Source organism: Barbus barbus (assembly GCF_936440315.1).
Source record: "Barbus barbus genome assembly, chromosome: 42".
NCBI classification, from domain to species: domain Eukaryota; kingdom Metazoa; phylum Chordata; class Actinopteri; order Cypriniformes; family Cyprinidae; genus Barbus; species Barbus barbus.
Window position 1 is genome coordinate 12,676,480 of NC_136720.1, and position 24,646 is coordinate 12,701,125.

General features: G+C 38.3%; 1 protein-coding gene across 1 annotated transcript in view; it reads right to left on the reverse strand.

Annotated features, from left to right (window-relative positions):
• Window positions 1–24,646, reverse strand: part of LOC306861500 (voltage-dependent L-type calcium channel subunit alpha-1C-like) — a 144,073-nt gene that overhangs the window by 93,090 nt on the left and 26,337 nt on the right. Inside the window, exons 2-3 of the mRNA XM_079403779.1 lie at window positions 8,865–9,207; window positions 6,119–6,224 (exon numbers count right to left, since the gene is read on the reverse strand). Coding sequence (XP_079259905.1) covers window positions 6,119–6,224; window positions 8,865–9,207 — 449 coding nt within the window. The remainder of the gene's footprint in view (window positions 1–6,118; window positions 6,225–8,864; window positions 9,208–24,646) is intronic.

A 24,646-nucleotide genomic window follows, 5' to 3' on the forward strand; every position in this document is an offset into this window, starting at 1 on the left:
TTTATTACTTTTATTCAGCAAGGATGTGTTAAATGGATTAAAAAAGTGGAACACAGTAGAGAGAACTAATATTCAGCACAAAAAACATTCGTTGTACTGAAATATCAGTTTTTGAAAGTTAAATTTAGGTTTAAAAGACAACATGTAGTGCGCGTATCTCATGAGAGTATGAACTGTAAGGGATAACAGCGTGTCTGAACATAAATGTCAGACGCATCATCGCCGCCTTTTACAGGATAAAGAAATGACAATAACTGTGATCAAAGTGAACGTGTGTTCCTGCAGAACATTCCTCTCACCTGTTGGTTAACACTAATTTGTTTTTATTCGTCTTTATAATCTGTAATATTCTTTTAATTTTTTAAATGTAGAGATTTAATTAAACTATGTTCACTATATACAGTGCTTAACAAATGTATGTAAGGTTTTTAACAAATAATGTAAGGTTTGGGCCACTGCTGCTCCAAACTAACAATATTGGTGATTACCAAAATATTTGTTTAGCTTTCTGTATTAGTTAGTCCTCCAATATGCATAAGCTCTTTAGTAACAGTAGTAGGCAATTTCTAATATTAATACTATAATATAATTATTGCTGTTATCTATGAAAGAAAGGCAGAAAAAAATAGTCAAGCGCTTTAGTGTTTTTTCTTCAGATACCCAATTACAAGTCAAAAGGTACATAAATGCCATCAAGAATGCTGTTATGAAAGGCATTGTTGATATGTGAATAAATACTATTTAGTTGTTTCAGTTTGTTATTTGCCCAATAAATGACAATAAAATTTTTAGATTTAAACAATTATTTTGACAGATTCCAAAAATATTTGTGTTTTCTCTTTATTATGACAGGTGGTCTAATAAATTGTTAAGCACTGAATGTTTTTATAGCATTCAGCTGGCAAGTTTGTCTGAAGGACATTGGGCAGAATGTGGAATAGTGTGTTTTTTGTCAATAAAAGAAAAAAAAGAAAAAGAAACAGGTTTGATTATACGATTAATCAATTAATCGAAAAAATAATCGGCCAACTAATCGATTATCAAAATAATCGTTAGTTGCAGCCCTAGTCACAACCAGTATTATCCTTCCCAGTACCACAACCGTCATAACCATAACCATCCCCACTATTACCATCACTGCTACTGTCATTGCCATAATCACCCTCATCACCATCATTACTACCATTTAACCATCACATCCACCTTTATCCTCACCACTAACTCCATCATCGTCCTCTTCGTCAACATCATCATGAAATCCATCGTGATGGTAGAGGTTTTTTGTGATTTTTGTTTTTTAACTCTAGACCATGGGAAAAAGTTGAATGATACAATTAATATACAAACTGTCACAATTAAAAAAACACACATCTTAGCAGTTACTATTGCGATTCGATATTACAATTTATTGTAATAAATTATTGTTTGCTTATTAGACAATATAAGATTAGACAATGGGAAATAGTTGATTATACCCTTAAAAGAGACTGTATATGATGAGTCATATTAACAAAAACAATGCATCACATCTTTCTAAACTTTTCAGGAGCAGACACATACACAGTGTATTTTTAAAGTACCTTTAATTCAAAGCTTTCTATATTTATCAAGTCAGTGAAGCAAGTATTCGTTGTGTTTTGGTCTTTCAGAAGCGCTTCTGCTCAAAACCGAAACTGCTTTTTTTTTTCTTTATTTTATAAAAGCATGTTTTGTTGCTATTGTGAGAGCACACAAATAAAAGTACACCCTTTACAGTTCCGAACAATGTAGCCTATTACTCCTACCTATTTAGAAATTTTTCCAATGCAAGGTGATCGTTCTGGCACATCCTGTAAAGCGCGATTCAGCTTCCACTCTCCGCACAAATGACTGGATATGCGTCAGTGCACATTTATCTAGGTTAAGCGTTTAAATTAACATTCTGGAGCTGTTTTATGATTTTATGATGTTTTATGAAGTTGTGATGATTTGAGAAGGCTAAACTGATCAAACATATAGCTATGATCAACTCGCTCTCTGCCGCTGGCCGCTTGGTTGTTACTTTAATACATAAACTTAAAAATAAAAAAATGCTCCAAACGTTTTTCTAAATTAGCTTAATAAAATAATGAAACGAAATACAACCACTTTGCCATTTCATACAAAACTGGACTATTTTAATAGCTGAAACAGCTGTTTTGGGAGAAGGGGAAAAAAAGACGGGCTCGGATCGGACTCGGGCTGAGAATTCTGATAAGCTGTCGGACACGGGCCGGGCTAGGGCCTGAGCGTCTCGGGCCAGGGCCGGGCTAGGTGCCTACATCAGGGATGGGCAACTTCGGTCCTGGAGGGCCACTGTCCTGCAGAGTTTAGCTCCAACCCTAATCAAACACACATGCTTGTAACTTTATAGTGATATTGAAGACCTTGATTAGCTGGATCAGGTGAGTTTGATTAAAAGTTTGATGCAGGGCCCTAGCTGATGGCTGCCTCCGTGGCATGCTCCGCAGTTATTTTTGTTTTTGTTTGTTTGTCCTGTCTTTAATTATATAGCTGCAATCAGTTTTACCAGAGGCGAATTGCTGGACATTCGGCAGTACACCACCCGGTATTTCACTGGTTTTCGTCTATTCTGATGTTTTGCTGGACATTGTAGTTGGCAGAACAGCAGCGCTGATCAAACGCTTTAGGACGTACAGACGGGGGAAGTGAGCCGGCGTGCTCGTGAAGCTCAGACAGTGTGGATTTCGGACAGCGCTACCTAGCATCCATCTAGCGAATCTCTGCTCTCTACCCAACAAAACGGATAAACTCAAGGACAAATAAGGATTTTTCAAACTCTGCTGCTCTGTGTTTCACGGAAACCTGGCTGAATGACGCCATTCCGGACAGCGCGTTAAGTCTGCCGGGCTTTCAGCTGTTTAGAGCGGACCACGACACAGAATCAACGGGGAAATTGCGTGACAGCGGAACATGCTTTTACATTAATGAAAGGTGGTGTACAAATATAACAGTGTTAAAGAAGATATGCTGTCACGATATAGAAGCGCTTTTCATTAACTGTAAGCCTTTCTACTCGCCACGGGAGTTTTGCTCGTTCATTCCGTTTACATTCTACCACAAGCGCACGTGAGCTCAGCTTTACAGAAACTCGCTGATCAGATCACAGAGACAGAACAACAACACTCTGGACTCTGTTTTAATCATTCTCGGAGACTTTAATAAAGCAAATCTCTCCCGTGAACTGCCAAAATACAGACAGCATGTTACATGTCCCACCAGAGACAGTAATATATTGGATCACTGTTACACAGCAATAAAAGATGCATACCACTCTGTCCCACGGGCAGCTTTAGGACTCTCTGATCACTGTTTGGTTCATCTTATACCGACCTACAGGCAGAAACTGAAATCAGCTAAACCTGTTTAAAGGACTGTTAAAAGATGAACTAATGAAGCAGAACAGGATTTAAGAGCCTGTTTTGACCTTACTGATTGGAGTGTTTTTGAAGCTGCTGCCAATGATCTGGACGAGCTCACAGAGACTGTAACATCTTATATCAGTTTCTGTGACGATATGTGCATTCCTACCAGGACTCATCTAACTTACAACAACGACAAACCGTGGTTCACTGCAAAACTCAGACAGCTTCATCAGGCCAAAGAAGATGCTTACAGGAAAGGGGGACAAAGTCTTGTACAAACAGGTCAAATACACACTGGAAAAGGAGATCAGCGTGGCAAAGAGAAATTATTCTGAAAAACTAAGGATTCAGTTTAATTCCAAAGACTCAGCATCAGTGTGGAAAGGTCTGAAAGAGATCACCAACTACAAGACACCATCCTCCAGCACTGTGGAGAATCAGCAACTGGCAGACGATCTGAATGAGTTCTACTGCAAGTTTGAAAAAAACACCCCACACCCGCTCTGAACACCTCTCCACACAACCATTAACACCTCCAGCAACCCTCCTCTCCCCCACACCTACACTTCAGATCAGCAAAGACGATGTGCGCCAGGTCTTCCAGAAGCAGAAAAGGAAAAAATAACCAAGCCCAGACTGTATTACACCAGTCTGAAATCCTGTGCTGACCAGCTGGCCCCCATCTTAACACAGATCTTCAACAGATCGCTGGAGCTGTGCAAAGTCCCTTCATGCTTCAAACGCTCCACCATCAACCCCATCCCAAAGAAACCCAAAATTACAGGACCAAATGACTACAGACCTGTGGCTCTAACGTCTGTGGTCATGAAGTCATTTGAAAAACTGGTGCTGGCCCACCTGAAAGACATTACTGGACCCTTGCTGGATCCTCTTCAGTTTGCCTACAGAGCAAACAGGTCTGTGGATGATGCAGTCAACATGGGACTGCATTATGTTCTGTAACATCTAGACAGACCAGGGACTTATGTGAGGATCCTGTTTGTGGACTTCAGCTGCACTTCCCCCACTCGCCATCATGGACAGCACTGTAACGACAATGAAGTCATTCAGATTCCTGGGCACCATCTCTCAGGACTTGAAGTGGGACACTCACATTGTACTTCCTTCACCAGCTAAGGAAGTTCAACCTGCCACAAGAGCTGTTGAAACAGTTCTACTCCGCCATCATTGAATCTGTCCTCTGCACTTCTATAACTGTCTGGTTCAGCTCAGCTACTAAATATGACCTCAGAGGACTACGTTGGATAGTCCAGACCGCTGAGGGAATCACTGGTACAACCCTCCCTACTCTCCAAGAACTGTACTTATCCAGAGTGAGCAAAAGGGCTGGCAAAATCACTCTGGACCCCTCACATCCAACACACTCCCTCTTTGAACTGTTACCATCTGGTCGATGCTACAGAGCTTTGAGCACCAGAATGGCCAGGCACAGGAAGAGTTTCTTCCCTCAGGCAATCCATTTCATGAACACTTGACAATAAATGTGGAACACAGAACACTATTTATACACTTATACACTTATTTATCTAACATACATAGGGCCTACTTAGTTTAGACTTTGAATTTGCACATACTATACCTGTGCAGACAATTGTCAATTTGTATATTGTTATTCTCTATTTACTACTTCTATTTTTATTTTCTTATTATCTGTGTTGTTGTCCTGTCACTGTCATTCTGTTGCACTGCGGTAGCTTCTGTCACGAAAACAAATTCCTCGTATGTGTAAACATACCTGGCAATAAAGCTCATTCTGATTCTGATCATCACATATCCACCATCACCATTATCATCAACGCCACAACTTCACCATCACATCATCACCACAATCACATAACATCCACCACCATCGTTACAGCCACAACTATCCAATGCTATCACCATCATCATCATTACCAGTGACTGCCAGTATTATCCTCACCATTACCATCGTCACAACCATCACCATCCTCACTACCACCATCATTACAATCACATAACCATCACAACCATCTTCAGCCACAACACTAACACAATCATCACCTGCCATCACAGTTATCATCAACATCAGCTTACCATCATCTTCTTCCTCTTTCTTTATTTATAAAGCATTATGTAACAGTCTGTAGACCAAAGTTCTTTACAAAGCTTTACATTTTTTGAGCCACATGCAAAAATAATCAAAACCATGAAAACATAACCATAAAAAAACGAACAAGCTGACCTTAAAGACCATTTTGGATCATACATCTTAACTAATTCTGTCATAAATTATCATTACCATCACATAACATTCATCAGAATTACATCCTCACATTACAACCATAACCATCCCCACCACTACTATCAAACGCCATCACAACCAGTATTATCCTCACCACTACATCACCGTCACAACCATCACCATCCTCACTGCAATCACCACGATCACATCGCATAACCATCACCACCAATATCATCCTCACCATTACCATAATCACTTTACCACCACCATCATCACCAATATCACATAACATCCATCATCATTACATTCATAATCATCCACGCCGCTACGGTCATCGGCATATTCATCAGTACTACCATCAGCAGCAGCGCACCACAAACATTATAATTACAGTCTTAATTCCATAATGATCATTATCATTATCATCACTATCAAATCATCATCAACATGCTCATTTCTGACTTGTGCTGTGAGGCAGAGCGTCTCTTACCAGGTTTGAGTTGGTTGCGTTGGAATCGTCCTCAGGGAAAGGGATGTAAACAGCTAAGGCCACACAATTTGCAAAAATAGTCATCAAAATGATGATTTCAAACGGTCTGAAGAGTCAGTGTTAAAGAAAATGAGAGATTTGTTTCATACACAAGTAAAAGAAGAGCACACACACATACAGATACAGTTCAGTACATGTGAAGTTGTATCAGTGCACAAGACAGTGTGTAAGAGTCCAGATCCTCTCTGCTCTTTTTTTTCTACTCAAATATTTTTTTCTTTCCTGTTAATAGCAAGGCCAAACTCTTCAAAAACATGGCCTTCATCAAGACAACGATCTTCACCCCCCACCCATTTTCCTTCTCTCTCTCTTCCTCTCCTCCCTCTCTCTTTTCACTGGCCAAATTGTTTGTTTGGCTTTCAGTTTTGCTGGAAACGCAATCAAACTGTGTCATCATTTGTTACAGGAATGGATTTCTCCGAGATGGGTGTTGAGTCGCATGGCACATGTCCTGAGGAGAAACAGATGTGTTCTTGTTTTTCTGGATGTTTCTCTTGTATCTGCTGTCTGGGCCTTGAGTTATGGCTCTCTGGGGTTAGTTCAGAATTACAGAGCCATAGACCCTGTAACCCATTTAGATAAACATGCTTGTAGATCAGTAGTTCGGGTCCCCAATTGAATAAAAACAGACCATTGCAGGCAGACCCAAACTGAATTTAATCTTTAAAGGTCTAACAAGATTATAAATAACACTTCTGTATATAAAATCTGCTCGACTGTGCATAATGTGAATGTGTGCGACCGAATGCGTGTTTGTAGGAGGGGTCAATATGTGTGTGTGCGCGTGTGGGAGGGGTGAATATTTGTGTGTGTGTGTGTGCGTGCACGCATGGACCTGTTCAGCCTGTTGAGAGGAGCTGTTGGCATGGCAACACAGCCAAAGACAGGAGAGATGGGATATGGAGTCTCTGGAGATACAGATCCAGTCAAGTGTGTGCAAGACTGAAGACACATATGGATAGAACCGGCAAAAGAGGAACTTTTATAAAATATCCCACCGAAATTGATGAGGGAAAATATTTCTTCAGTTCAGCCGTTCCCTCGTGCTGGTTTGTGAATTCATGGGAAATCTTTGATGATGTGATCAATTCTTGGCTGAAGCTGTGAATGGGAGCAGGATCTCCCGTTTCCTGATGAATGAAGCCTTTTAATCAACCAATCAATCCTCATTAACATATTTTCCTGATCAGGGGCCTATCGCTGTCTCTTGTGGGCAGAAACGATTACATAAAACCATGAGAGAGGGGGGGAAAAAAGAGTGGAAGAAAGAGAAAAAGGGGAAAAGGACAGGGGAACACACCGTCCTACAGTCTCCTGTAAAAATGCATTTCAGGGGTGCACTTGAATGACTCATCAAAGCTCAACTCAATTTAACCCTTTGTAGAATTAGCTGTAAGAAGGATTCACATCTGATGAGAAATATTCTCTATTACACAAACACAAGCAAAAGGTAGCCCAGAAGCTGCATCTGAAGTGGCATAAAACACACAAAAAAAGTGCATTTACACCTGTAATGCAGCAAAGAGGGAATGACGAGAATCAGTCACACGCTGAAGAATTTTTTTCAGATTTTTTGAGAGTCTGTTTGTTTTATACATTTTGTACTGCTTCATGCAACACTGTATTTTTACAACAACTCAAAGAGGCCATAGCACATCTGTCAAACACGCTGCCTGTAATAATAACAAACAGATCATACAACAATACCACACCTATTCAGAAGCACAGCTGCGAATCAAAATATGAAAATAATACATTTATGGCCTGGAGATCAATAATCTCAGCCTTAAATTCAGCTACATACTAAATTTATGAGTAGTCTGTAACTGTAACACTGATTAATTAACATTCAGAAAACAACTGTATGCTCAGCTACCTGCTGAAGCAACAGTCACAAACTCAATATGAAACGATTTTGGATGTCGCTCTAGGAGGAACATATCTGCTGAATTACAGATAAAAAAATAAGTATCAGCAGTCTTCCCCATTATTGTGGTTTCAAAGAACAAGAGATACTCGACATTTATACTGTAGGAATGGTCTTGTAATAAAACTCAAATGTAAATATTCTAATATTTTGATATAGTTTTACTTTACATGTAATGAATCTATATGAAAGTTTCACTTTTTGAAATAAGTTGCAAAAAAAGACTTTTTCATGATAATCAATTTTTTTTAGATGCACCTGTATATATATATATAGTTCTGGGTCAGTAATATTTCTATTTTTGAAAGAAATTAATGACAGTGAAGATGTTTACATAGTCACAAAAGATTTCTACTTCAAAAAGTGCTATTCTTTTAATATTTCAATTCATCAAAGAACTCTGAAAACAACAGTATTCCACAAGACTTCCTTAAAAAAACAGTTTTCAACATTAATAATAATAATAATATGAAATATTTCTTAAGCAGCAAATCAGCATATTTGAATGATTTTTGAAGGCTCTTGTGACATTGAAAAATTGAGTAATGGCTGCTGAAAATTTAGCTTTGCTATCACATCATCATAGAAAACTTTATCATAGAATATTTTATAATATTACTGTTTTTATTGCAGTCTTGGTGAGCATAAGAGACTTCATTCAAAAACATTTATTAAAAATGTTACCGACCCCAAAACTTCCGAATAGTAGTGTGTGTGTATGTATATATAACAAGCAGGTCAGAGTTCAATAAAGGATACTTCCATTCCACGATACTGATGCACGCCCTGCGGATGGGATTTTTAAGAGTGAGGCAGAGAAGGGCTCGGGGTGGGCGCGTGGAGGCAGTGCTGGCCTGTTTCTTGGGTTTGGTGTAGTGCTGGCGTTTGCGCTGCGTGGAGCTCGCAGTGGAGATCTGGGCTCCGGTGGTGCCCATCAGCTTGGCCTGCCGTGCCGCGTCGATGGCTGCCTGCCAGCTGATGGGGGCGCCAGGGGTGGGAATGTGTTCAGGTGCAAGACCGAGCACCCCACCCCCACCCCCCACACGCTCGTCCTCATTCAGACTGGGGACTGGAGCCAACGACGGACTGGAATAGTTGGAGCCTGTAGACGAAGAGAAGGAGACAGTGAATGAGAGAGTGTGAGAATGCGGAGTTCTGTGACGTTTGGTTCTGTATTAATCAAGATTTTTTTGATGTCGTATTTAAAATAGCATTTTTTAATCATACCTTCATACCTTTAATGCATTTTAGGGTAGATTTGAAAAGCCAGACCCAGATTTTCAGTCATTTAAGAGAGCTTATTTTACAGAAGTCCAGAGGGACAGCAAAGCCCAGTACCAGATGGACAAGCAGTTATTAAAACAGTTTGTGTGCTTGTCACGTGTTGTACTTGTCCAATCAATGTTATTAAGCTTGTAAATATGCAAATAAGACCATAAAGTCCATCCACAAATGGGTTTACAAATGTACAGCGTGAAATCTCAAAGCCTGGCAACCCAAGATTAAACACCCCTGGTATTTATATGTAATAACTCCTGGGTAAACAATTTCAGGTGTGAAAAGCCAATCAATGTTCTTTTATATTTTATATATTGGCATTTCAATATAATCCTGGCGATTGCAACAGCGTGTTCATCACACATGGCAGCCCTGCAGGACTGTATCTCATCTCCATCTGCAGTCCAAGAGCGTAAAATCCAAAGAGAACTGTCCAACTGAAGTGTGTGTGTGTGTGTGTGTGTGTGTGTGTCAGGAATGAGAGACAAAGTGAGATCACAGTAGTAAACCACAGAACTGAAAGTTTCTCCCATCCTGTACCCTCAGTTTTCTCTCTCCCCCTTCTCTTTTTAATAAATGGTTCAGCCCACTGAATAAGACAAAATCTGGATTAGTTTGAAATGTCATGGCAGAATGACATCAGTGAGTTGGTCTATGATAAAATATTTTCTCTTATCCCAGTTTAATATGTAGGTTTTTTTATGCTAGTGGTGCAGAAATCACATACTTTAGATGTCTTTTATAGAGGAGAAAGTGCTGGGTTTTGGTCATTAGGATTCAGTAAAGTATGTTATGAGAGTAAGAAGAGAACTGGAGAGTTGTCGTCTGTGTTATCTAACTCCTGTTAAATTATAGGAAGCCAAAGTGGGCTTTTCTCGATGACATGCGGACTCTCCTAAAGCACCATTTCTAATTACCGTAGTAAAGCCATGCTCTGGATAAAGGACTTTCAAAAGGAAGAATCTCAGTTACTCATCCTAAAGTACCCACAATGGATTCACTCTCTTGAGAGATAGTCTGACACTCATTTTTCTAATTGGGAGGTAAGTTTGTTTCTTATTGTCAGACACAAATGAACATGCACAAAAGCAGAAACAAACAAACAAAAAAAAGCTACACACACACACAAACTTGAGTTCCCATAGTTCACACAGTTCAAATCCGCACCTCACTGAAAACTTTCTAAAGTTTGTGCCATCAGCCACTAAAGCTGTTCGGTTTGGAATCCATGAACTGAGATTCAATCACATTCTGCAACTGCATCACCACATACACCAGGGGATCCCCTTTCCCTCTGATTCAAGATCAGCAATGTAGCTCATTTAGTCCCTCAGTTTTTCAAAAAAGGAACATTCACATTGTATTTTAACTAGAAGCTTCAAACGAGTGAACACTACAATGTACACATATATCACACATAATATGAACAAATAGATGACTGTAAAAAGTGAACTTTAGTGTAAGCAGCTATTAGTACTGGATGAGCAAGAAACAGGCTGAAACAAATGGGGAGGGACTAAATGAGCTAGGGGAGGGGCTGATATATATTGTGGAGGGGCTAACGGAGATTAGGCAGAGGATAACTATAGTTTGTTTCCAAAATATGGTGTTTTTTGACCATATGTCACCATTTTCACTCCAGCAACTAAGCAAACACACACATACCTCAGCATGTGTTAATCTAGTGCACTGCATGGATGAGTGTATTTTAACACCACAGTCACCAACACTCTCTCACATACTGTTTCATGAGTCAGTATCACCATTCATATATTCATCTCACAACACAAAAACACATACACCCGTTCACTCTCTCTCTCTCTGAGCTGTACAGTAAGAGCATTTTCACTGCTGCAGCATCACAGCGGTGGATGATTTGACCATGACCGTACAACAGAATAAAACATTACTGCTCTGATTTCTACTAGTTAATTCTGCTCTGGTTTCTTCCACAGCCAGGCCGTTTTGTCACAACACTAAGATAAAGACACCTGTTAAACATTGTAAAAGAGGGTGTGTTCGACTTCAGCTTCGACTGATCAATGAGATTGGCTGCTTATAGAGACATAAAGACAGACACTTTCTGCTTTTTATGGTAACGCTAGAGCAGCGTTTGCATACTTTATCACAGATGAACTGGATTAGATGCAATATTTGTCAAATACACAGAAAACAGAAGGTTTTATGTAGCAACAGAAACACTTTTCATTCAATACTTTATGTATTGCTTAAAGGGGTCATGAACTTCCTTTGTTTTTTTTATTTTGTACTGTTCTCTGAGGTTCACTTATAATGTTATCAAGATTTTTACATCAAAAAACATCATAATTTAGAAGTAAGAGGCTATTTTCTGTCCTGTTTTGACCCTCCTCATCAGAACTATCTGTTTGAACAGGCATGGTGGATTGTCAACTCGGATGTAAACACTCACTGCTATGATTGGCTAATAGTTGTGAATGTTAACACTTGTGTGGTGTGAAATCTCTGTCGGATCCAATTCTGCATAGAATTGTGCGTTGTTTGTAAACAAATCCGCTGTGAAATGAAAGGACCAAGTTCTTACTGACACTGTCTAGCACTTCATTAAAAATAAAGTTCATCAAATAAAGTTTATGGTTTGGTTTCTGCATAGACCTGCGTTTGGTTAGAGAGATTAGAGAGCAGATGGCTCTGTATGCTTATTGCTTACGAAACACTCTTGCTGTCCTTCACGCTACACATATTCGATGTTATATATTGATTGAACTGCGCAGCACCGCTTCAAGTCGAAGTGTGATGTAGTGTTGGGGTGTGGTTAAGAGCATACCATTGTTTGGGGGTGTGGTTAAGGATATGTGTTTGGGGTGTGGTTAAGAGTGGTTAAGGGTATTAGTTCACATAGGCCATGTTCAAATATGCATACTTCCCAATCAAATGGCAGGCAAAAAACTATGAAAGCCCGTTTCCGCCAAAAAACGGAAAAAGGTCATTTAAAATAAACTTTTAATTTTTTCCCTTAGAATCAAGAGTTTATATCTTGCAGTTCTGACTTTATAACATAAATTATTGCATGAGATATGAACTCAATTCTGCAAAAATATCAGTCTTTTCTCCCCTCAGAATTTGACTATAATTCGCAGTTGCGAGTTTATATCACACAATTCACACAAAAAAATCACAATCGTGAGAAAAAAGTCAGAACTACAAGATACAAACTTTTTCTGATGAAAAAAGTCAGAATTGCAAGATTATTCTGACATCATGGCAAATGTTAGTTTATTTCACAATTCTGAGAAAAAGGTCAGAATTGCGAATTTACATCTTGCAAGGAAAAAAAGTCTGAATTGTGAGATGTAAACTCACAATTGCTAGAAAAAAAAGGCAGAATTGTGTGATAAAAAGTTAAAATTACCTTTTTTATGTTTTATTCTGTGTAACATCATAAAAATGTAGTAGGCCCGGATTCCATTCTTGCTACACACATTCATACTAGAACATACTTTTTTTAATAATTGCTAAATAATTACTTTTTCAAAAGAAGTACCTACTCAGAGTATGCAATTTCAGATGCAGCCATGATGTAGCCAAACCTCTGACAGGCACAGTAAGTCTGAACCATCAGTACCGCTCATTCTGGCCAGGAACCGCTCAGTCAGCCAATAAAACATTTCTGACTGATTGTGGCAAATGAATATGAAACTACAGTACAAAGCAGAATATAAGCATGTTACCAATAGACATTTCTTCCAGTATCCAGTCAGTTTACTGCCTTTGTCATATGTCCCACAACACACTCTGGATATCGGTTTTCCGCAAAGCATGCACACCACATCTGAGAAACAGCATATATAACACAAAACGGTGCAATTAGACAGTTTTTTAATCACTGGAAACAATGATCCAAATGCTGACAGAAAATAAAACATGCTTATCGTCATGAGATTATTATTCTTGCTCACAATAAACATTTTCGACGTACACATGGACCATGGTAACCAGCAAAATCTGACCCCTTGGCCTCTGCAAGCATTTTTACAAGAATCATTACAACCATTAATTATCCAAATATTAGAGAAATAAAGAAAATATTTTAATGGTGTGGCAGGAGTTAAGCCTTAAATCCTACAAAAACATTATTTGCAAAAAGATCCAAAAACAGGAAGAGACACGGGACCCTGTGGACCCTAGAATACTGGCACACACACAAACGCGCGCAAGAGTATTAATAACATCCTTTTTAAAATTCATCTGCAGAGATACAAGGCCAGAATAACCCAGATTCATAGGGAGAAAGTGATGTGGAGGTAACATAAAGCAAGAGCGGGAGAGAAGAAGTGACAGATCGAGCGACAGACCTGTATGTGGCGGCATCAACAGATCTTGCTGAACTGAAGTTTCCTTCATTCAGCTGAGACAGGCTACACTCTAAACATTGATATGTATATTTATGGAGGGCTGTTTAAAAGCATTGAGAGAGAAAGGAGTTGGCACGTTTTAGTATCAGTCAAGTTTTGGACCTGTTTGCCCCTGCTGGTAGATGCTGGAACTACAACATTCTGAATCTTCTCCATTGATGGCCATTCAGAAGCTGTCATTGGTGTTACTTAATATTATTTATAAACTATTATAGTATTAATTCATATTTTGGATTAGCTTTTATTTGTATGTTTTCAGTTTTTAGCTTTTAGTCTCATCTTTAGTTTATTTAGTTTCAATAATTATGTTATATGCTTTCGTCTTTTTTATTATTCTGTTTAGCCTTTTTTCAGTTTTTAGTACTTCATCTTAAACTTATTTTATTTCAGTCACTTGCTAAGGCAACATTTCTAATACTCAATTAAGTTTGTAAAGTTTTTCATCGAATGCTTCATTTTAAATTTATTTTCATTAAAGTCATTTTTTTTAAGTTTTCATTGCAATTAACAATAACAACACTAGTTGCCATTTATTTTGACATAATACAATATCTAAAAACATGAAAAAATAACAACAAAAATTTAATTATATGAAAGCTGTTTCCATCTTTCTGGAGTGCTCTTTAAAGTTCGAAATGGATTGATTTTCCCCTGTCTGCTGCCTTTGACGTCACGCCTCAAGATAGTCGCTATAGTGAAGGGTGTGTAATTTCCCTACGGCTCCAGAATGATTAGTCACATGACATTTATGGTTCTGACGATTGACTCGGAAAAAAAGAATGGAGGTCAAGTACTTCTGTGTAGGTCCTGTGCCAGATGAGAAACCAGCACTGAGGTTAATGGAAATATTAATATAAATAATTTTAATGTATCAAAATATACAAATGTGGAACAAAGCTCTTTATAGTGAGGGTGAGCTGGGCATCATAAAAGGGACTTTATGTGTGCTCAGTTAATGTGGCACTGAGTCATCGCTTGATAATGTCACACATGCAGCAGTGAGCTGTAAAGCACAAAATACTGGTCGTTCATGACTCAGCAGGGAATTGTGGGAAATGGAGTCATATGTCGACGATGCTCTGAAGCCACAAAGATAAAATAAATACATCAGTGAAAAAAGATCCAACTACTACAGAAGAAAATTAACCAATGAAAGGATAATGATGGTGAGATGCACACAGGTCATTGGCCACCTCGATTTTCTGTCCCTCTGTATCACACACACACACACACACACACACACACACACACACACAGAGAGATCAAAGAGTAAGACAGTGAGTGTTTGCTAGAGAAAGATACAGCAAGACAAAACACTACAGCACTGCTTGTGCAAGGATGCCGTGTGTGTGTGTGTGTGTGTGTGTGTGTGGCGTGAGTGGGCGGGGCACAATGAAGGTGTCATCCATTACCATCTGTTCAATTACATCACTGTTATCAAAGCCAGCCAATCAGATCAAGCTGCTCAGTCACGCTTCACTGGTCCCTCAGCCATAGCACATACACACACACCCCTAAACATGACCAAAACCTTAACAAAGCTGGGCGCCAACACCAACATAATGTTTACATGCCCTAGGATGTGTTCTCACATAATTAGCCGTCATTCAGCATTAACACACATGCGCACACCTGAGGCATACAGACACACACAGTCACACACTTGAGACGTACACACGCTGATACACCCGAGACATAGACGCATAGGCGCACACCTGAGACATATATACACGTGCTCACATTTCTGAAATAGTGACACATACACACACCCCTGAGATACCAACACAAACACACACATAGGACAGCATGACAGTGGTGCACAGTAGCAGCAAAGCTATTCAGCCTCTTAAAATCAACGACTCAGATGTCAAAATAAAAAAATTAATAAAATAATTATGATTATGATTGTTATTATTGTTATTATTAATTAGCCATTATCTTTGGAAGCTGTTATTATATTATATTATATTATATTATATTATATTCCAATTCATTAGACAGTGGTATAGAGAAAAACAACCAAACCCATCATTGTTTTTCTCCAGTTGTTCAGTGTTCAGTTCAGTAAATTAAATAGTTTTATCTCAGACCAGACAAAATTCAGAAGTCTGTTCACTTAAAAAAAATTAAAAGCACACTTCACATCAAAAAGTTTCATGATTTGAGGTATCATCCATGTCTGTATAACAAACGCGTGGGATTAAATACATACATACACAAACAAATAAATAAATGCTGATTAGTATAATTATTACTGAGGTAAGGACTGAAAATATATAATATAATATAATAATAAAGTGGTGTAGAAAAACCTGTTTCATAAAAATTCAGCCTTAACGTCAACGATAAACAGTTATTAAGAAAGTAAAGAGGGTCAGTTTTGATTTCATGCTGACCTCAATTTATCTGCCAAATTGTAATGGCCATGTTTTTCTAGTAATGGTAGCATCACATTCTGCTCTTTTATCTACAAGCTACAAAAACATAATGTGTGTGTTTCTAAGTTCTAGGTTCCAGCTAATAAATAAGCCTAGTATCAGCTGGTCTCTGAACTGAACAGTTTTAACGAAAACCTCTCAATGCTGTACTAACAGACCCACACACAAATATATAGACAGCACTGTGTCCTAATCATGCTGCTCCACATTATATTTTACACACGAAACATGTTCTGATCAGCTGTAATTGTGTCGTGTCATACAGTCTTTCTGCTTTCAGTGTGAACAAGCAAATTCCTCATCGCTGGAAACTAGCTGTGCTGTGGCTAGTAAGGTCATGTTGTAAGCAGTCCTCCTAAAGTACTTCTCAAGGTTTTCACTAAAAACAGCAACAAGCATTTAGTAAATAGTTCCATTTCTTACAGTGGGTTTACTGGGATGAGGTTAAACAAGGTATTTGCATTACAATGAGTGTGATTATATAAGCAAACATTTAACTCATACTTCCCTTTCTCTTTCTTCCTCGGTGTTATGTTTTCTATTCTTTCCATCCTTTCCTGATGTCCTGAAACAAGACTGCTCACAAACATTTAGACTACAGGACCAGGAGATAAGGTCACAGTCCAGTTATTTTAAGAAACAGACATCAGTCACTATGGAGTTCAAAGCATGTCTGTTTAATATTGGTCATCAACACACACATGGGTAGGTGTCAGAGAATGAAGGATTCCAGAGAAATGGCAGTGAGATTATAGCTTAGACTCAAATACATCCACCATGAAATTTAAACACACTTTCATACAGAGCAGTAACCTACGCAATGGGACAAAAACAAAACCCATCATGATTTTGCTCCTTGCATTTTTGTGTTGGTGTCGAAAATGTGTTGCTACACAGATTTCTAGAGTTACAACAATAAAATAAAGCAATATTGTTCAATGTCCAATTCATTCTAATTAAATTTTTTGCCTGTTTTATCCTACATCAGGTGAAAATCAGAAGTCTGACAGCTTAGAAAAGTACATGATTTGATTTGATTTATCATGGCTATAGCATGAACATGTGGGATGTACTTTAATAATATTCCATACATGTATGTACTTTTACATTAGAAACACTTAAACATTTAAATAATGTTTCAGTAACTCTAAAAGTTCCCAAAGTAGTCAGAATGCAATAAAATAATGTCATTAGTCAGTTCCATCCACTTATTTATTTTTAAAGATCTATTTTTTGGCATTTTTGCCTTTATTATAACAGGACAGTGTAGAGATAACAGGAAGCGAAGTGAAGTAGCCCATAAATTCTAAAACTGAATCGGATACATTTTTTATCCAATAAAAATACGTGCACATAGAAACATTTACCAAATAAATTCTTCATTGTGCATCAAAAAGCCATGTGACTTTGCCTCAACTCCACTAACTAGCACACCGATCTCATCGCACACCACGTCAAATATTATTTTAATCATTTTTAAATGTTTGAGCCAAAGTCCGTCATCAAAATTATTTGGTAATCACCTCTCAACTGTCTCACACAACTGCGTTCCCAGACATAAGATATCCAAGCGCAAGATAACATGATATTAGAGATGCAGCTAAATTAAAAATCAGATTACAACAAAACTCAACAGAGATTGCACCTTTAAAAATGACAAGCAGAAGTGCCTTTAAAAACATTCCCTAAAATTGGAGTAAAATTTGAACACTGTTTGAATTGATTTATGGTCATTGCTTACACCAGCAAGAGTCAGACTACTATTATATTTACAGTGTAAATCTTTTATTCATTTATAGTTTTTCAAATAGTTGCCAGCCAACTGGCCAGGAACTCCTCATTTACTAGCCAAAGCCAATTTTTACTCGTATTTGGCACTTGGCGAGGGTGATTTTATACCCTATACTTCATCATTTATGTTTATTTGATGCCCCATGGCTTAACAGGACTTTATATGAACTACTACTTTCACAATAAAAAAAAGACCCAAAAACTGGAATGGAAACTGGAAAATTGGCACTTGATCTTGAACTAAACTTGATTCCAACCCAAACCACAAATCTGCATTCACAGACTGCTTCATATATATTGGACACATATAGGTATGCCGTCATGAGCCCTTCATACGCAGAGTAAAATGTTCCATCGTGATGCAGTCTGGCCTGTTTAAATCCAACCAAAGTGCAGCTGGTTTTCATGGAATTCGATGCTTCTAGAAGGAAAGTCAAGACATGAATGAGAGTCCTGGAATTTGGCCCAGAGTACGCAGAGGGATTCGGTAATCTCCGTCACAAAAAGAGCCTCGCAGCACAAACCCCGCTGGTCCAGATTAACGCTGCGTTTAACTCGGAGCATTAATGCTGATCCATACGGCCGCATTTCTCTCCTAAACCCTCACACACACACACATTCAGAGAGACTTTATCTCATCTTCATCTCTCTCGTTCTGTCTGTGCTTTCTCCCTTTTTCTCTTAATTTATGCCTGTGTGTGTAACAGCTAAATATGAACTCTTTAATAATGTATAACTTACTGAATAATATATAACTCATCAGACCATCTCTTTTGCTCTCTCTCTCCTCTCCTTCCTCCACTGCCAATATCACTCCATCTCTCTCCTCTTTATCCGTTCCATCCAACTCATGAACCCTGCCTCTTCCTGTATTTTTCTAAACATATTTCCCCTCTTCTCCTCTGTATTCAGAAGGGCAAGAGGTGATCTGCAAACATGGCATTATCTGTGAGTTTTTAACTAAATTTTCAAAGTTTTGATTGGGTAAATTCACATGCCCGCTGTTGCCCTTGAAAGTTCCAGGTGAAACTGTTATTATATGTTCAAAATTGCAGAACCCCTTAAAGGGGTCATCGGATGCCCATTTTCCACAAGTTGATGAGATTCTTTAGGGTCTTAATGAAAAGTCTATAACATACTTTGGTTGAAATTTCTCAATGGTAGTGTAAAAAATACCTTCTTTACCCTGTCAAAATCAGCTCTGTTTTCATCAAGCCGTTTTTTAGTCCATGTCGCTTTAAATGCTCATGACTCTTCTGAACCCGCCCCTCTCTTCTGTTGGGGTGACGAGCAGTACTGTTTACTTTAGCCACAAAACTGGCTTACTAGCATATATTAGGAAAGGCGATTTGCAAAGATTCATAAAAAAACGTTATACTCACTTCTTCTGTAGATGAAGCTGGATCACGAATGATTTGCGCGAACATAGATGCATTTAGGCAGATCGGGGATCGTAGCATTCACTTCAAAGCGAAAGTGATCTTCAGCGGCTCAGATGTCGGGAGTAAATGATGGCTGCTTTATTCGTTATTACATCCAACAACAAAACGCCTCAATCGCTTAATTGGAGACATCTTGTCTTCCCCTGCACAGAGGCGGACAGCTCTCAGCTCACTCAGGGCAGGTCTAAGGTAAGACGGTCTCGTCAATCAACTATCGTGGGGGGGGGTGCTGCTGTACAGAACTACGTCATTCTGACAGGAATCTCAGAACAGCCTGATTTGAGAAAGAGGATTTTAAAATAGGGATTTAAAAAAAAAACACTGGGTGGATTTGTATCAAGTGTGTACACACTTCCAACACGCATTTATGTTCAAACAACTTGAAAAGTGAATTTTGCATCCGATGACCCCTTTAAATGCAGTTTAGTATAACAATCAAACCCTTAATGAATCAATACTAAACAGCACATACATTTAAAGTCACTATCGACTTTCAAATATTACTGTTCTGGAGTCCGGATTCAATTGTCATTCTACAGCTTTCCTTGCAATGAGAAAGAGAAGAGGAAAATGCTGCAGTTGATAGGGTAATAATAGTCATAATTCTTAACCAAATGAGAAAACAAAGCATTCGGAAGCAGAGTTTAGACTCAAACACACCTGAACAAGCTGATTTAGGTCTTCAGGATTGCTCGAAAGTTACAGGCAGGTGAGTTTGATCAAGGTTGAAGCTAAACTTTGCAGGAAAGTGGACCTTGAGGGCCAAAGTTAAGAACCCCTGGTTTCGACTTTTTTAACCCTCAATGGTACAGAAGGAAGTGATTGTGAAAATTTTCAAAGGTTCCACCATTGCTTTTTCTTGTTGGATCTGAAGGAGCATTTGTACACGGAAATGGCTAATACATCACATGGCGTTAGACTTAACAACCGGAATGTTACAGGCATTACTTAATCAGTTACACGAGAGAACTGACTTTGGTTACCTGCTCTAATGGACATTATTCAGTCCTGCTCTTGTCTACTGTAGTATGAACAGGACAAACAGCTGTCGATCTCAAACACTGACTTTGTGAAAACAGCTTCCAAATTCCTGAAAAGAACATGAATTTACTCATACTTGTAAGTAAAGTCAAGAAGGTCTTTCATGAAGAACTTCTTGACTTACTGTAGGTATGCAGGTAAGTGCTGTACTTGAGTGCTGATGAACAAACACTATTTAAAGGGATAGTTCACCCAAAAATCAAAATAGTCTCATTAATTACTCGACTTGTCAGTCTGACACGGAAGAGAAGAAATTGTTGAATAAAGTCCTTATTTTTGTTTTCTTTGTGCACAAAAAGTATTCTCGCAGCTTTATATAAGGGTAAATCACTGAGTCACATGGACTATTTTAATGATGAGCTTACTACCTTTCTGGGTCTTGAAGGTGTCAGTTGCCTTGCTGTCTATGCAGGGTCAGAAAGCTCTCGGATTTTATCAAAAATATCTTAATTTGTGTTACGAAGATGAACGAAGGTCTTACGGGTTTGGAATGAGTAATTAATGACAGAATTTTCATTTTAGTTCACACAAAGAACGCTAACTATAACAATGACTATATTTTAATTCTAATTCTAACAAGGTTTCATTTTCATTCTGTGATAATGGGGAACTCCACACCACAACTATAATGTTAATGACACAAAGGAATGTTTTTATTGGAATCACTTTTTGTTTTTGTCCCAGCTGATGAATGATAAAAACATTGACTGCCAATCAGAATGCACCCAACTTTAAAGAGTTTAAGCATTTAAAGCAGATGACGATGTAAATGCAGAGCACTTATAATAAACAGAACATTATCCTGCATCGGTGTGTGAACGCAAATATAGTTATCATTACACAGAGGTTATTGCTTTGGTGTGAACGGGACTTTATACTTGACAAGAACTTCCCAGCTCACAGTTCTCCACCAACTTTTCAAATATGATGGCTCCCCAGCACCTCAGGTCTCATGGGATATAAAGTATCCACTGTTTGTACTTCTGCATCTCATCTGAGGCATCCTGGTACTGTCCACCCATAGTTTGCTTACCATATCATAATCATACTAAATATTCAACATCCTGCTCACATGCACTGCTGCTAGCAAGCTGTGTAGAAGGAAGTGTGCATATTCGACCACCTGTAACAGGACTGTAACAGGAACTAGGTTGAGCTGACATAAACTTTTTTCAGTTCTGAGATGTTATTAGCCAGTTTAACAGTCATCACACACAGGCACTCACGGCAGCACTCTGGAGGGCTAAAATAGAGAGAGAAGCAGAAAAAAAGACCGAAGATGTAATTGGGTTCACGTCTTTTCTTCAGGAGTGCATGAGTAGCTCTAATCTTCCTCCACTGCCCTAAACCAAGATTAGACGGACTCCTGAGACCACCACCTTCTCTCTTTCCCTCTCTTGTTCTCTCGTTTCATTCCAGCGCTCTGTTCTTCACCCAATCTGAAATAATTAACTGCTATAAGTGAAATTAATTACGTTAATTAGAACAGCCGAGTTATTTTGGGGTCCAAGAAGACGAAGAGGAAGGTTTGGGACCACATTGACCCTTCTGCACACCTTGTGTGTGTGTGTGGGTTAGAAGGGAAAGGTAAAAGGTCACATGAAAATGGGAGAAATGAGGTTGTGGAAAAAAAACCTAGTCATTTCTTATAAAAAAGGGTGATTCAAGCCTTTGCGGGGAAACTATGTCATCTTTACTCTGATATAACCCTCAGAAATGGTTCTTTCAGGATTTATTTCACAGAAAGGGTCAGATGGTTCTTTGAAAAACTACTTACAGGAAGGTTCATCTATAAAATAAAAACTGACTGCCAGACTCACAGAGACGCCATCATTGACATCTGTTTCGCACACAAACCGCAGACAGGCACAGAGTCAAAAGCAACAGTGAAAGGAAAGCACAACAGAAAAAAATGAGTGTGAGCTTGATAATTTTTCATCTCTGCCAGGCCTGAAATGACTTCTCTCTTGACCCTGAAGAGTCTTACCTCATTTCTCTGAGCTAGAACATTAGATGAAAGCCTAAAGGCTGCTTAAGGGTACAATGACAGGAAGAGCAAAGCAAACTTAGGTCAGGCTATAGAGCCCAGAGTACTGTGTGTTTGATGCCACTGCTGCTTCACACATGCTGCTGTTTTAAATGCAGCATTAAACAGCATTTACAAGACATTAAATAATGTTACCTATGACTGAAGCAAACTAAATATTTAGCATAAAATAAAACCTAAAGTCGGCGTGAGCTAGAAATTCATCCTTTCTAAATGCTTCTTAATGATCTTATTATAAACAATTCAAGCATGTTTATTTTTTTGTTTTGTTTTTGAACCCATAATTGTTTATTAAATGCCATAATTGATCTTCCAGTGAAACGACAGACTTCTCTGATCTCCAATCATTTAGTCCACTTATGTGCCACCACTTTCTTACAAAAGACTGCAAGCTAACATTCTCAGCTTTGCCTCCAACAACTGAAATAATTGCAATAAATATCGCAATGGGGGGTCAGTATGGACAAAATGATACTTCTGTTCCATTTTATGTATTATCTATATGTTTTTTCAGCTACTTTGTTTAGTTTGCTTTGAAGACAAAAATATTTTGGATAAGATTTTGTGAAACAAAACTCTTGGAATGCTTGTCCAATCAAATTAGTGGACCAGAACTAACTGTATGAATTCATAATTCATATTTTAATTTCAGCAGTGTGATGTGATGTGCACCTAATTGCTGAAATTAGATGAATTGAAAAAAAAAAATGTTTGCATTGCATTCATATTGGCTTTGAAAATGGCTTTTTAATCTATTTATTTCATTTTGTTAAAATCATCTTAAATTTTATGTATTAAATATATAAGGGTAATATAATATAATATAATATACATTTTCATTACATTTACAATGTGATATAACAAGGGGGGATTTTTTTTTCTTTGAATGAATGAATCATGCACAAGAAAGTTTTACTTAGAAAGAAAATAGAGTAAAGAGTAAAATTGATTTAATGTTGACTTTAAAAAAGTGAAAATGAACCGCAACTGTTGAATTTTCAGGACAAGCCAAGGGTATGCTGGGAAAGACATTTACATCATTACAATGATTTTAAAACCAGGACCAGTGTGTTCATAGCAGGTAAGGGAACCCAAAGACCCTCAGCACCATCTGCCTGAGACATCAACCGCTCTGAGGTCAGAACCTACATGTCTAATATCACATTTTACAAGACCACTGCTGAGATTTAGGGATAAAAGATAACACTTAAAATGAAGCAGTACATTTCTGAGAGAAAGCAGAGAGGTTTAACATGAGATTACACCCACAAAGCTGCTTGGCACCTCCAAAAGGTGAGCAGGATACTGATAGAGTGAAAGCTGAAGCTGACAATGGGAAAATGAATCTGCATCGCTCTCTCTCTCTCTCTCATTCATATTCCTGTAGTATGCTCCCTCTTGCTCCCTGTGCTTAAAGTGAGTCTGAACCAGGCCGGTCCTCCATCTCTCTTATGCTGGCACCGAGACAGGAGAGCCCACAGTGTATCTGTAATGAAGCCCCAGCCCCAGCGCTCAACCACTTCCTGTTCCCCAGTGATCAAACTGCCGACTGTATTAATCAGAGGTGTTAAACTGAGTTTTGTGTCCTTTTGGAATGTGCAACTGGATCCCTCATCAGAGCAGAGACATCCAATATGGCTCAAATACAATGGGGTGAGTTATTCATCCTTTCTGGACAGAATTCTGGTTCTGATTTAAAGGAGAACGAGCCAACCAGACATTTACGACATGCCTTGGTATTTAGACTCAAATATGACGGCAGCAATGATGCACTACAACTCCAAAAAGAAGTGAAAAAAAAGTCACAAACAAGAGAAGACTGAACAGGATCTCTAAACTTTCTCAAAATCTCAACACTGATTAGGTCAACTGAATAGTTTATCTTTAAACTCTATTCACATAAACAAGAGATTTTGTGTCTTAAAATTTTAATAGAATAAACAAATTAGCATTCACTTCAAGGTATGACCATACACTCAAAACTCAAATAAAATAAACAATAAAATAAAAAATAAAAAGTCATTAATTGTATGTGGTGTAAAGAAATCCTATTTTGTTCCGTTTATTTTCCTCTGTTTTCCATCTGTCCCCAGTATTGCTTTGCACTCTG